The following is a 14,853-nucleotide window of genomic DNA, read 5'->3' as shown; positions in this document are numbered from 1 at the left end:
CCTGGGGATGTTTGAGCTGTAATCAAGCCGGGGATTTCGCTGTGTGCACATAGTCAGACCTGTCTGCTCTTGAAAAACAGCCTAAGGGATGAGAGAGAGAGAGAGAGAGAGAGAAGGAGTAAAGAACAGAGATGGACAGGCTTTTGAGATAGCTTCATAGTTTGGGGCTTTTGCAGGGGCAGGGGATTTGAGTTCTTCCAAGTTTTCATGCCCTGCGCTTAATGAAGCAAGATATCTGGATGGCTGTGATTGATGGTTTGGACCAAAAGACATAGCAGGTGTTGCAATAGACTTTGAAAAGAAATGCAGCACTGGGAGCATGGCAAGTTTCATCAGATCACAGCCATCGGGCGTTGATAATGAAACTTGTCAATCTCTTATGGAAAAGTTTTAGTGTAAAAATATGTTGTGCTCTGTGGATATGGAGGTATTTTTTAAATATGTGCACATTCAGTGTGAAATTAGGTTGTTTTCTAACTGCACATGTTCACCACAGCTGAAAAAAAAGTTTGGCAAAATGCAGGGTAAAGTCACACACAAACATATGGACCACAATTTTAATTACAGAGAGCACAGAGAGGGGTCGACACACTGACGTGTTTGTCTCGCATGCCTGTCACGTTAGCTATCACCCTTTCAGTTTTGTTACGACATTCGCTGCCTTTCAAAGTCCAGCTGTTCAGTCTTGTTTGCAGGCACACTGATGGTACACACAGTATAACAAAGAAGAGATTTATAACTATTATTATTAGTCAAAAACTTATCATAATATACTTTCACCGTACATTCTTGGAGATTTCTCTGCTCTATCAAAGTATCCTTGCGTGTCATTCTGCATCATAGATTAATACAGTATATTCCAGATTCCTAGTTGACTTGCTTTGTGATTAGCGCTTCACACACACACACACGTTCACTGAAACTTCGTAGGCAACATGTCTCTGTGTGTATTACAAAAATAGCTTGAAGCAAACTGGAACTCAGCAGTCCCAGTGATAATGAAAACTGTCTGTCAACGCGACTATCTGACACGAACAGGATCCTTCACACGTGAAGTTGAGGAGTGACATTCCTAAACACTGCATTTTCACATCTGTACTGTCCCACTAACTTATCTGTTTGTGGACATGCAGTGACAGCTTTCAGTTTGCCTTAATCTAATTTTTCAAGAGAGCACAGTGACATTAGGTTTGGACGTCAATGTTTGCAACTGAACCTTGAATGCACTGTTTGTACACAAATGTGATTCCTTATCCAGAGTTACTGTACTTATATCAGTTTTGCAGCAGTCTGCATGCAAACTTCGATTTCAAGAAGTTTCCCCCACATGAGTGTGAATGTTGTGTTTTTTTTTTAGTTTTGGCTTAGATGCTCTGTGTGTGTGTGCGCGTGTTACTAAGGATGTATAGTTAACACCAGTAATTATGCGACTGGCACGTTGTTGCTCGTCAAACGCCTCGATTACACAAGGGATTAGATGGGATCTTGGCTAATTATTTTTTACATGCCTGAACCATTTCAGACTTATAGGAACATCTATATCAAGGATGTGAAGGTTTCCAACAGCTAAGTGAACAAATTAGAGACCACAAGATTTAAGTCTTTTAATCACAACACAGTCATGGTTATATCCATGATTCCATACTCTTCTTCCTTTCTGTTTCTGCCTGCCTCGATATGTGTTTAACTCTACTCTCTTCAACTGCCCACTCTACTCTGTCTAATATTGCTGTTTTTGTTCTACTCGTCCTCCCTCCCTTTCCGCACTTCTTCTTATCTGGGTAGTTTTTATGGCTGCGTAGGACCGACGTGTGCGGCCTCTCCCCCGTCAGCCAGCAGTCAAAGTGTGGGTGGGGCTGATGAAGTGTCACTGAGCCCCGCAGTCGCAGAGTAGAGCACTTGAAGATTGCCAAAGTCTGTAAACAGACTTTCCTTAAGTGGGTGATGCTGCATACTGCCAGTGCTTTAACCCATGTGGCTGAAACGTGTGACACTAATCATTTTAAAGTTTGTGTGCGTTTAATTACATTATTGTTACGCCGCCGCCGCCTACATTAATTTGTCTTCTTTCACATTTTCCCTACAGCGTATTTACACACGATAAATACCGTTGTCTGACATATTATCATTTCTGACTCCAAGCCAATGCTGCACTCAGGCATGCCAGCAAAGGACTGACCTACTGTGGTAGCTAAACCCAAGCCCAAAATTACCTGTAATAATATCCTGCTTTTTTGTACTGAAACAAGTGAAGGTTTGAGGATACGAAGGCCACATCCACATAACTAGGTTTTCGTTTTTAAAACGCATCACTGTTGCTACATTCGCGCCCGAGTTTTCGAGCACCGTAAACTGAGAAGTTTGGAAACGCTGCTTGCCCTCTTTTTAGTTGGAAATCTCCAGGGCCACCTGTTTACACTGACATGATATATGCCTTTTCAGGTGCGTTGGTATAGATGGGGATTCATACTAATACAGAGTTAAAAGGCTTGTATCTACGGAGATGGTTTAAGTTTTAAAATGCTATTTAAAACGATAACATAGTTGTATGAATGTAGCCATTGTCTAAATGTTTTGTTATATTTTTGTTTTGAGATACATAGTGCACACTATTCCTACTTAATTTATTCAAAAGCCTATATTTGATATTTAATACCACTTGATTGGTCCAGATTACCAGATTGTGCAGAAGAGCTCGGGGCTCTCTCCCTTTCTCCGATAACCTTTGACCCTTCCCAGATGTCCACCATGATTCTCTATTGTGTGTAAAGACCCCCCCCCCCCCCCCCCCTTCCACTCCTATCCTGTTACATCATCGCTGCTGCCCCACAGGCAGCTGCTGTCCCCATCCATATTTAAAACCCATTACCTAGAGACGAATGGTCATCTTCAGATGCCACACAGACATTGCTGTTGTATTATTGCCATTGTAAGACTGGAATAGCAACATGAGTAAATGCATTTAACACAAGGGAGTGTCTTTCTGCAGCCTTGTTAGTGTGGCTTATATTGCAGTTTTTTAAAAAAAATTTGGGGGGGGATTATAGCTCTGTAAGTAAGACATGTATATACATTTTTTCTGTGTATTTTTCCAAGCATCACTTGTAACAGCCACTTCATCCTGTCACCTATACAGTATGTTAAAGAGTGACCTCATTTGTCTCCCTCTCTCTCTTACTCTCCCTCTGTCTCGTAGGCTACTGGAAACCGATGACACCGAGGAACCGCAGGGTAAGACGAACCCTCCACTTTCACCGCACTGGCGTCCATTGTTCCACAGATTTGCTCTATCCCTTAACTCAGTCCAGTTATCTCTAATACTCCGTGTTATAGGACCACTGAGCCCATTACCAATGTCAGGTCACAAACAACCTGTTTAAAGATGTCAGTTTTTTAATGCTCTACCACTGAGGAGGAGTGAAGGAAAACAGATCCCATGTGCTTGACTGTGGTTGGTTCGCTTTCTAATGCAAATTGACTGTTGTGCCAAGGGCAATGGTTTTCTTTGTGACTTTGTGGGTGTGTGTGTGTCTCACACTTGTGCGCCTCTATTTTCAAATGTTTCATCACATGCAATTACTCTTGAAGCTTGTTTCAGTCAGCTAGCATTATGAACTAATTTTGAAGCCTGCTTGCAATAGAGAGAAGAAAATGGCTAAGTTTACACATTGGCCGCTGGCTGCTTCTCTGACTCAGCCACCTGAGCCCACAGCCTGAGAGTCGGTCTATCTGTGGGCTGCCTGCCTGTCTGTGTCAGTGGCTTCCTGCCTCTTTACCCATTGGCTGGCTTAGTTACTGGCCAGTATGCATTTCTCCGCTTACGTATTTGATTTGTCCACCTCACTTTTTGTTTACATGCTTGCCAGTCAGCTGTGTGTGATAGTGTGTGTTTGTTTGCACAACAAACCTCCTGCATAGATCAGGGCGTCTAGGCGACCATGTCAAAAATAATTTTCAAATGTAATATGTTATCAGAACAAAGAGAAGCAATGAGGTAAGACGTGATATTAAAAGGTTAAAGCTATGGAAGCCATTATGTTACATTGACCCTTTTCTGTTAAAATGTTTTTCATTGTAATTGTTTATTAAATGATGCATCTAAATTTTAAAAATAGCACAGGTCACATAAGCTGGTGTACATAAAGCATAGCTTTTATCCAAATACTAATTATTATAATGGATGTGCTATCTCTCATATTGCTAACTAACGTTTTTAATCGAAATCATTGATTGAGACAAAGTGCGAATCACAATCTCTTGATGTAAGAATTAAGTGATGACTTGATGAGTTTGGGACCATGATACAAAATAATACGGAATACCACAAGGCTTGCAGAATAACTGACTTGAGAGCAAGAGGGACTTTTGTATTTCTCTGGTTCGAAGAGACGAATGTAAAAGGTACAGACAGGGAAACAAAGAGCGGTCAGTGTTCTTCTTTAATGGAGATGTGTGTGTGAGGAAGAGAGTGTGAGAGCATTGGTGGTGCATTCACAGGACCGATGGCTCTTCCTGTCCTAGCTGGCAGAGGAGTCGGTGCTCTGAGCCAGAACGCCTCTCTTGGTCGCTTCAGGGATTTCCCCCGACCCTCCAGCTATTCCACAAGCCAGAAATACTCACGTCCAGCCTGTTGTGCACAAAGTTATATTAGTGCAATAGAGAGTGTACAAAGAGAGATCTCAGCACCCCTTAGCAAAAGGCATTCACACACATTGATCACACAATCTTTATATTAACTGTGTGACCACGTCCATTAGAGGGGCAGCATGTTCATTTAAAGCGAATACTAAAGTTAGTTCTGCTGTAAAACATCCAATGCAGCTGCGATGATCTCTCTCTGCTTTGTCTTCTTGTGTGATGGATGAAAACACTTATGGAAGAATCAGTAGACTTAAGTGGAGGTTTTTCCGCCACTCTCACTCACTTGGATGGATGATGTAAAAAAAAAACTAAAAAAAAAACTTGAGAAGTTCAGTCTGCGTGGAATCATCAGTCGGCAATACTCAAAGTTTCATCATCTGAACTAAATCATGCTAAGTTCTGGACAGCAGGGGAGCTTGGAAACATAAATCATAACCCGAGTATTAGGCCTCAGCTGTACAGTTTTTTCTCCCTTAGGAAAATGGGAGTTTGTCAGAGACATGCCGCTATTTGGTTTTTGTTTCTTCCTTTGTTTTCTTTGGCTTGAAATGCAACATTGTCAAGGCAATAAAATCAGATTTTCGAGTGGGAGAATGGGATTGAGTGTGCTGACTTAAGAAATTTGTGTTGTTGTTGGAATACCATTAAATTTAATTGTTTCCTTTTGTTCGAATTAGGAGATTATACTATCCTTCAGGGCCGGTTTTGATTAGATAATTCACATGAGAAATGATTTTCTCTCTCGTGCACATAAGCACAAACACATGTAAATGTCTCGAATATCTCACTCTGCCATTCTCACCGATGACCTTCAGACTCAACCTGAGGCCAGTGCACGTATCGCTCTTTATTTCCTCCTAGTGAGTGGAGCCAGTTCATCATATCCTGTCAGTTTTCCTCTGAGGAAAAGGTCCACTTGACCTGAAAGGACCGCCGTGAAGTGTGTGTGTGTGTGTGCGCACGTTTCCTTGTTCCTTTGAGTGCTAAACATTGAACCATTGTTTTAATATGACACTTTGTGAAACAAGTGCCTCCTTACTGTTGCATACATGGTCAACTTATATGGTGTATGTGTCTGTCTCCTTTTTAGTCAATGAAACACCTGTGGACTTGTCCAAGAGGTCTGCTACATCCAAAAAATCTATTTTTAAGGTACAGTACTTAATGTTTTCCCTCCATGTGTTTATCTGTAACTTTTTTCAGATGTGAACTCCAGGGGAAAAAAATGGGTACGAACATTTTCTGAAGTTTGTCTTTCAAATATGATGACCAAGTCACACAAGTTCAAAACAGCGGAAAGCAATTCTGAAACATTCTGTGGCATCTGGGTAGAGGCAGGACATGACAATAATTATTCAGAAAGCAGAGTTTTTGTTTACAGTCATCAACGTGCCCACTCACTCGCTATGCATTTCCCAGAGATTTCCCTACTGTATTCTCACATGGGGCTCACTTGGATATTTTCTGAAAATTTTTATGAGGGGCCTGGAATGAAAAGTTCCAAAAAATGTCTGGAGCAACATTTGTGTTTTGACATACAGCCCCTCACGGAAAACTTTCAGGAACATGTCTGGACTTCAGTGCATGTCTGAAAGCAGCTTAAGTGTGAAAGAGAATTTATATTGCCCAAAAGTTAAATGATGTCAGACATGTTGTTGTTTTTCTAGGTTTCCTTTGCTTAAAATGAAGCTGAACCTCAATTATCTTACTTGTCTTTTAATCGGGAATAATGACCACAGATGTAAAGTACATTTACAAAACTCAAGTTGTAACAGAAGCTCTCGTCGTTCGCGCTGTGTTTGCCTGATTCACATGTCTCAGCCACTTGCTTTTTCAACCACGGCTAAAAATGTAATTCCGCCCCAAACTGACAAGATGACAGCACAGCTTTAAGACATAAATGTCTTAAACTTCTGAATGATGTCACAGATGCTATATCCATATTTTATGTCCAATCTTTGGTTAATTCTTTTCATTTCCCTCACTGATTCACTCTAAGCCCTTTCCAGAGCAGATGGCGTATGCTTCAGCCCCCTGTCTGGAAGTGAGCTGTCCTGCACCTGGATGTGCACTTGGCCAAAGTCATGACTTCAGCACTAACAGGCCATGGGCGTCTTAAAGCAGCGGTGGGAAAGCACAGTTCAGAGAGCGAGAAGAAGCTCCCTCACAAACAAGAGCTTGATAATGTCCCCAGTCCTATGGGACATCTACATGAGTATACCTAAAAATGGGTCGAGTGTCAGCCTTTCCCAGGCTGCTTGGGTTTCAGAAGTGGTTAGGTTTCCTGATATTGGATGTAAATAGTTATTCTAACTCGGCCTTCATAGACCAGGAGCAGTGCCAAGGTTGGCCAAGTGAACCCAGATGGCAGCAAGTTGCTCCAACCAAAAAACCTGCGGGGAAAACAGGCTCCCACAAAGAAGCCATCCTACAATCACACTTTGACTTTTTCTTTCTTCTCTCTTTCTCCTCCCCTCTTTACTTTGTTCTGTCCTTCATCTCTGTTATTTTAAGGTCTCTCTCTTGAAAGTCTTCGGCAGTGAAACATTCTCCTTCACTGTCTTCACTAGTTTCCCCTTATCACTCTTCTCTCCTCCACAGTTGGCGTTGAAAGCCAGTGAGTCAGTGTCTCCAGCAGGGGAGACAGAGTAGGAGTGACGTGATACAATGTCTGCCTTCCAACATGGACGGAGGCATTAAAATGTGTACATACAGTTACCGCTCAATTATTATTTTAATTTCCCCAGGATATAAAAACTTGTTTTGCAGAGAATTCAAGCCGGGTGGAAAATTTGTTTTTTTTTTTAAATAATTTGTGAGTATCAGTTAGTTTGTTAGAGGCCTCTAATTCTGAAAGCTCTGGTTTGTAATTATGTGGGGGGGGATAACAAACAAAAACAGCGTTGCATTTCCATTGCTTTACTCACAGCTGGAGATCCACTTATCTTCACTAGGTCACCCCAGGGCAGCGGTAAAGTGTTTACTGACAAACTCTCACACATCTGCGTAGTTCACATTATGCAGGTCCTGTGACTACTAGGACACCCAACAAAAAATTAATTTAGCTTGGAACAGACTTACTTAAGACCTAAAAACATGGACTAAATTGCATTTTATGGGATTTTAATAAACAGGTCAAACAAAGTCATAAAATCTGCAGAATTGAACAACAGATTGCTACAATGTTCGTTTGCATTCATCACAATGCAGGGGTAACAGATGGTGTTTTCAGACACGAGCATTGGAAGCTGTCCTGAAATTTGGGTACGGGCATTTTCCAGAGTTTACCTTTTACATTGTCCGAGTCAGACACATTCACACCAACAGGATAATTTCTGGGACATTCTATGGCGTCTGGGTGGAGCATGCAGGATGCAGGACATGATGATAATTCTGCAGTGGAAAGCGGCCTTTTGGTTAAGGTCAACACCGCAACCTGCTTCCAATGACCTACTGTTGAAATGAAGAGGATGAGGGTCAGTGGGTCAGCAGGTTAAGGTCAACATGCCCACTTGCTCGCTATGAATTGTCCTGCTGTATTCTCACATGGTCTCACTTTGACACTGTCCAGAAATTTTACTCAGTGGCTGGCGGCAAAAGTTCCAGAAAATGTGATCTGAAAGTGGACAGAAAGGAGGTCAGACAGTTGAAATAGTAAAGTAATAGGGAAAAAATAAATAAAAACAAACTAAAATAGTTCCCTTAATGCTGCTTTGCTTTCATTTATATTTGTGCACTGTATGGACCCACGGTGGGCAGGGTTCTCATATTTGCTCCTGTCCAGTAAATCCTTGCTTCACAGTCATTCACACACCTCAGCGTTGACCTCTGAGCAACTCAGCTTGAGCATTTGTAGGCTTGACTGCTTCGCTCAAGTGGAGGGGGTGGAGCCTTATTCATTCATTCACTTCCTTTATCAAGATTTGTTTTTGTCACAGCCGGTGTAGGTAGGACAATATTTCTTTAAAAAAATCCAGCTCCTGACATTCACTCACGTCTCTGCCCGTAGGACTTCGAGGGGGAAGGGGATGGAAGCAGCCGCCGACATGTTGACGACAGAATTAAACGTCCGCCAATGAGCAGTGACGAAGACGAAGCCTCTAGCAGGTGAGCAGGTTCACAGTGAGCTTTTTTTTTTAATACCAGCATGATCAGACCACTTAATTTGACAAACTACCTTTCTTTTTCACCAGTCGAGTAAAAGATTTAGCGGACGGTGATACATTACATATAATACAACAAAAGCAAAAAGAAGAACTTTAAACACAGTGACACACTCACACCGACTGAGCAGACTGAAAGGAGCACAGAGGTAATTACAGAGCAATTGAAAGGTCGTCCATTGATGTAAACAGCTGCAGAGATAAACCAGATAGACCTGTGGAGCTCGCCTTTTAATACCACACATGCGCACACATACTGTGTATATGCACAAACACTCGGGGCTATGTGGTAGCCATGGTGATGCAAACCAGATTGAAGTTAATAGCTGCTGCACCGAGAGCCAGACTGTGCTCAGCACTGTTAGTGAAGGCATTTAAATTCATTTCCGTCCCCTTTTTGTCCACGTGGAGTTTGACCTGTTTCCCTCCCAGTTCAGTAGGGATATCAGTTTATTGAATTGTTGGCAGCTGAAAGCAAAGATTCACCGGGCTGCATACAATCAAACAAAACATTTTCATATGAATGAAGGTCATAAAGAAGAACTTGCCACAAAAATACAAATTATTACATGTTGAATTAATTGGTAAGATGATGCGCCATTAGGGAATTCAACATTCATTTTCATTACCCTGTGTCTAGATTCATTACAAAGAACCAAATGAGTGGGTGTTTATGTAAAAATTAAGTTTTTCGCTCCGTTCGCTGCAAAGTCATCTCCAGTTGTGCAGAACTTTTACATATGATTCACAGATTCCGTCTACTGTATTCTTGGTTTATTTTGTAATACCGAACATAATGAATTAAGATAGTAAGTAGAGTCAACAGGTCACCAAGGCCAGTGTGATGCAATGCGTAGGTGTTATTTAAAAAAAATATTTTCCATGCATCAGCCACACTAATAAAGGCATTTTTCATTTTTCCACATCAAGAGTGCCTTGGCGAGTTATGCATCAATATGTATTACCATTGCGCCAAAGAGCACCTTGTGGGATTTTAGAAGTTAGAATAGTCATTTTAAATTATTTTTTTTCAAACATTTTGATTTAGTAATTGTTTTCACGCTCTTTATTTGATTTGCCGGATATTTCAGGCTTCATGAACCTGATACAGGCAAGGCCATGGAGGAGAAAGAGGCCTCAGGTGAACCTTCACGGCAAGAACAGCTTGAATATGTTGCCACTGCGGAGGAAAAAGAGGTCAGTTTTTCTTGTAACGGTATCTTGAAAACATCATATGGTTCTCATAAGTAAAAGGGCTCAAATATAAAAGTCATCTCTCTGGACTGTGTTTTTGGAAAGATAATATTTTTGACCAATACTGCTCACATCTGAAAAACCTCACCGCTGGCATGCGAGCCAATTCCAGAGCTCTTACTCACCTCAGGTTTGGCTTTGTTCCTCTCAGGTTGTGTTTACTTTATTCTTTTCTTTTTGAAGTTGATGTGTCGATTGTAAATCATGTCACAAACGCGCACATTCTTTGACTTATCTGGACAAAATTGGATTACGTCAACCAGAAACTGATCCTCACGAGTAAAGAAAGTATGTACACATACTGGATACTGCACACAAATGCCCCAACACACGTTATGCACATTGTGTTTTTCCATTTAAACACACCAGCTGGTTAGCATTGCACTTTTACACCCAGCCGGCCTCAGTGTATTCTTCGACTCCTCCTTTAATCAGCACTCCCTCATAACCTTTGACCTGTCAGTAGTTTGTCTGCTGTTGTCATCCAAGTGATAGCATATTGAACACACACACAGGTTTGTTTATGTGCCTGTCCATGGAAGCAGTTTAATGTATTTTAAAAATTTTTTTAGCAAAGTTTATTTATGGTCGCTCAGACTAAAAAAGGCTTTTGTGTCTCAGAATTGGAACATTACGTAACATATGTGTTTCATCTCTGTGTTTCTTTTTTTCCCCTGAAAAGAGCAACAAACATCCCAATCAAAGTCTTTCAGATTTGTCGACTGTGGACGCTTCGATTATCACCTAATCCTGTTTTCTAATCACCATTGTTCCAACCTCTCTAAATCACTAAGTCGTCCAATTTAATTTGCTTATCCCTGCCTCATCCCGCTCATCTGACCCACTGACCCTCATCCTCTTCATTTCAACAATAGGTCATTGGAAGCACAAACAGGAGTTATGTGTTTGTGTACACAGTCATACATTGCGGCCTTTTGAGACTTTGAGTAATGAGAGAAGGATTTTAATGTTTATGTGGAAACTGTAGGGGAAAATATTGGTCTCGGTTTGCTATCATCAAGCACAGTAGAATAAAGCACTACTGGTAATGCAACTTTAGTAACAATAGTCTTTTATGGACATTATAAATATAATGGGTGGTAATTAATATAAAAATAAAAAATCTCTCTTTTTTTCCACCAGCCTTCCAGTCTCATTTCTGACAGAAAGAACCAAGACGCCTCTCCCCCTCCCTCTCCTCCCTACCAGCCTGCCTCTCTGCAGCGCCAAGACTCAGGGCCCCGAGGCATCAAGGGAATCCTAAAGAAAAGCCGCTCCACCAGTGTGGAGTCGGACCACAGCGAGGGCACGACGCCTGAGTGCCCGCCAGCCCGACAGAGCAGCGTCACTCTCAGCCACCATGAGAGCGAGGAAAGCGAGGAGACGCAGGAGGGAGAGGAAGAGGAAGAGGAGCCGGTGGAGGAGGAGGAGGAGGAGGAAATAGAGAATGAGGTCTACGAGGAAAATGACAGAGAGGATGAGTCATTAGCTGACGATATGGCGGACGGCGGGAGCTTCAGCATCGACAGGCAACAGAGCGAGGTCAGCAGCAGTAACAGCGGAGGGAGCTTTGAGGAGATGGGAAGCACCTCGCCCGATGAAAGCCTAGAGAAGACTTCCACCCTGTCTGAGGATGTTGAGGAGCTGGAGAGCAGTTTGGATGGAAGTCAGGGCTCCTCGCTCAAACAGAGGTCATTGGATGAACACAACACACAGCATGCACAATGTTATAGTTTAAACCTTAAATGGGCATAATGTGAACCAAGAATCACATATCGCAATTATTGTGTAAGTGAGTGATTGACCTTTTACACTTAATAATCAATTGATAAATTGCAGCAGTTGTATGGATTAATATTATATTCAAATGCAGTTTTATGGGAGATTCATTTTCAATGGGCTTTGGATTTGCTTTCAGTTTACTTAAGCTCCCAGTAATTGAATAAGCTCAGTTTCTTATAACACAGTTTATATTACAACCATAGACCGAAAATAGACGTAGTCACCGCCAGAAGACAATGTCGAAGTGCCTGAAGCCTGTATTCTCTGGAATCACCAGCAGAGGGCGACTCCCTGGATGTTTTTATGTCGCCCCCCTGTTACTTCTGGTTTCAGCAAACCAAGATGGCACTGGTCAAAGTGCGACGTCACAGTTGGTTGTCATGTGGTTGGAGCACAGTGATGTCTTTATGGCATTGTTGTTTTTTTTAAGGGATGGTGGGCTGCCACTTGTATACAAGACAGCTAATGTAAACCAGTCAGTATTTTTTTTAAACTGCCTTTAAAAAAAGATAAGGAAAAGAACTAATGCACCTTTTGCCTTTTTCAGACTGGCTGAGTTCACTGGTAGAGAAGATGAGAAGAAGGATAGACTGAAGAAGCCGAAGCCATCCGAGCTGATCCAGACGCCACTGGCCAATCGCTTCAGTCAGCTCCAAGACGCTGAACATAGCTGGAGGAAAAAGGTGAGTGAGTTTTTACGTAACCTTTCCTTTTTGAAGTGGGGTAAAGGTTGTTGGTCATTTGGGATGAATAACAGGCCTGCAAAAATTTAAGCCATTTTCTTTTTTACAGTGGCATTGGCTTTAATGAGCAAATCCTGCCATATGTTGAGGTTTCCCCTCGGCTATGTTTCGCAGGGAAAGGGAGATTTGGCTGTGGACATGTTTCTTCCTCTGCTGAATCAGCTCATTTCCCTGGAGTTGCTGCCAAGAGGGCGTGAGGTTAGGAGGGCTTGGGGTTGCAGCAGATTTGAAAGTGGTGATGCCAAAGCCAGTGATCCAGGGCTTAGTTAGCCTCACAACGAGAAAGAGGGACACACCCTCTTCCCCTTGTGAAATAAAACCCTACACCATGTCCAAACACCTGCAGACCGTCCAAACCTAATGCCTGCTTCCCTCAACTGGTTTTTGCACCATTCTCCTCAAAGTTAGAAAAATAATTCTTCTCCATGAGCAACCTTTTATTTTCCTCATAGATTTTCATGTCCCACGAAATGTATATAAACATCCAGGTGTTACAGATTTGCGCTGCGCAGAGGGTTTAATAGACACATGTGTATTTTGAAGGGGTGATGGAAGTAAATGCAGGTTTCTAAGTGCTCTTCACCTAAACAAGACCACCCTTGAAAACCCCTACGTGTGTCACATGGACAACACCAAAGAGACTGAAGTGATGTCATGTTTGTTTGTATGAAGCATCTCTTGCCTTGGTGTCTGAAGATTCAGTGAACCTCATGGGGGATTTCTGGTTTGGGTTCATCCTCCATCCACAGATGAGCTAAACTTAGAATAAATCCACTAATCTGGAAAGAGCCACTTTAAAAGTAAGTGCATGCAGCCAAAATAAATCCCCATTCAACTAAATACTGAAAACTGATGTCATGTCACATTTGTGTGGTCTGTCTTCAATATGATGTAAGAAGACAGATAATATAAAAGAAAAAGTCCATGAAAACTTAGTGATTTCCATTAACGGAACAAAAACTGCAACCACAACACTGTAACGCATGAATGAGGACCAAAGCGGTGTCCAGACAGTCTGCAGAGTTCTTCCTTTCATTCAATCTGAGGTTTTAAGCTCGTGAATTTGCCTGGAACTCGTTGTGCACTGTGGCCGCTACTGTGGGAAACTGAGCGACTCACTTCAAAGATGTAGATAATGAACAGTTTGGCGAAATTATTAGCGCTGATGCCATGTGTGCATTATCTTTTGGGGCATTTCCTTGTATGTGACCATTCTTGTTACATTTCTGTTTTTCTCCTGAGGAGAAGGCCTTCTGGTTTTCATGTTTCGGCATGTCAATGTATCTCATAACGCTGCCAACCCCCGAGCAGATGTTGTTGCTCTCCGGTTGATATGTGGGAGACCAGGGAATGTAACATGCATGGTACACACCATGGTCATCTCCAACCAGCTCCAGATGTTTCCTGTTAAAGACTGCTTAGCTGCTCTCTACACCCGGGTTGTGTTGTAAAACCAGGCCTTCGTTGTAAATTAAATTTAAAGGTCTGTCGTGTCTTGGGTAATGATTGTTAATAATAAGTTACATCGACTGTCTGCAGCCTTTCGTCTGAAAATGATTAACAGTATCCAACAGAAGAAAAACCAAAAAACAGCTGATTTGTCATTTCTAAATTCAGCTTTTGGCATCAAATTAAGTTTCAAATCCATACAGGGATTAAAAGAATATCATAAAAGTTTTCTTTCGAATCCTGCAGGATTTGCCTAATGTCTAGTTTTGGTTTCCCGGCGATGACTCATCGTGGACTAGTCTGACATCGCTCCACAAATCACAACACGGGACGCTGCAGCTCCCCCACAGAAAACGTCACTCCATTAACACTCAGCTGGAAATATTGACTCTGAGCTGAGCCGGGATAATCGGTTAAAGATGGTTCTATCATCTCCGATACATTGTGAGTGTGTTGAACTAAACCACAGAGAAAGGTTCAAGCTGTTGTAAACCAGGATGATTCACGCGTCCATTGCTTTCAGTCTGTGGTGTTTTGATTTCTTCTCATGCATTGTTATAAACAGTCTGTTTCCCTTTTTCCTATTCGCCTCCACTCTCCCAAACTTTTATGCTCAAATCACCCACGTCCGTTCTCTGACTAATACCAGCTCGCTCCAGCTGCTGCAGTCTTATGTTGCCATGCCATACTCTTTCTCCTGCATATCGCCTCTGATAATTCTCCTTTCCCCCTTTTTCTCTTCCTGCAATTTCCTCCTCCTTATACCCTTCCTTCCAGTTTCTTCTCTCTCCAACTGTGGACCCTTATTTTGACTTTGACAC

The 14,853-nt window shown here is 42.0% G+C and overlaps 1 protein-coding gene across 5 annotated transcripts in view; it reads left to right on the top strand.

Annotated features, from left to right (window-relative positions):
* svild (supervillin d) overlaps nt 1-14,853 on the top strand; it is a 41,720-nt gene that overhangs the window by 14,307 nt on the left and 12,560 nt on the right. For all 5 annotated transcript variants that reach the window (XM_047327598.1, XM_047327599.1, XM_047327601.1 and 2 more), the window contains 6 exons: nt 3,197-3,231; nt 5,732-5,793; nt 8,651-8,748; nt 9,896-10,001; nt 11,202-11,749; nt 12,388-12,523. In XM_047327598.1, the coding sequence (XP_047183554.1) occupies nt 3,197-3,231; nt 5,732-5,793; nt 8,651-8,748; nt 9,896-10,001; nt 11,202-11,749; nt 12,388-12,523 (985 nt within the window). The remainder of the gene's footprint in view (nt 1-3,196; nt 3,232-5,731; nt 5,794-8,650; nt 8,749-9,895; nt 10,002-11,201; nt 11,750-12,387; nt 12,524-14,853) is intronic.

The sequence above is a fragment of the Scophthalmus maximus genome, chromosome 16 (genome assembly GCF_022379125.1).
Source record: "Scophthalmus maximus strain ysfricsl-2021 chromosome 16, ASM2237912v1, whole genome shotgun sequence".
Classification (NCBI taxonomy): Eukaryota; Metazoa; Chordata; class Actinopteri; order Pleuronectiformes; family Scophthalmidae; genus Scophthalmus; species Scophthalmus maximus.
The sequence above is the reverse complement of the archived record's forward strand: the minus strand, read 5'-3'. Positions and strand labels throughout refer to the sequence as shown.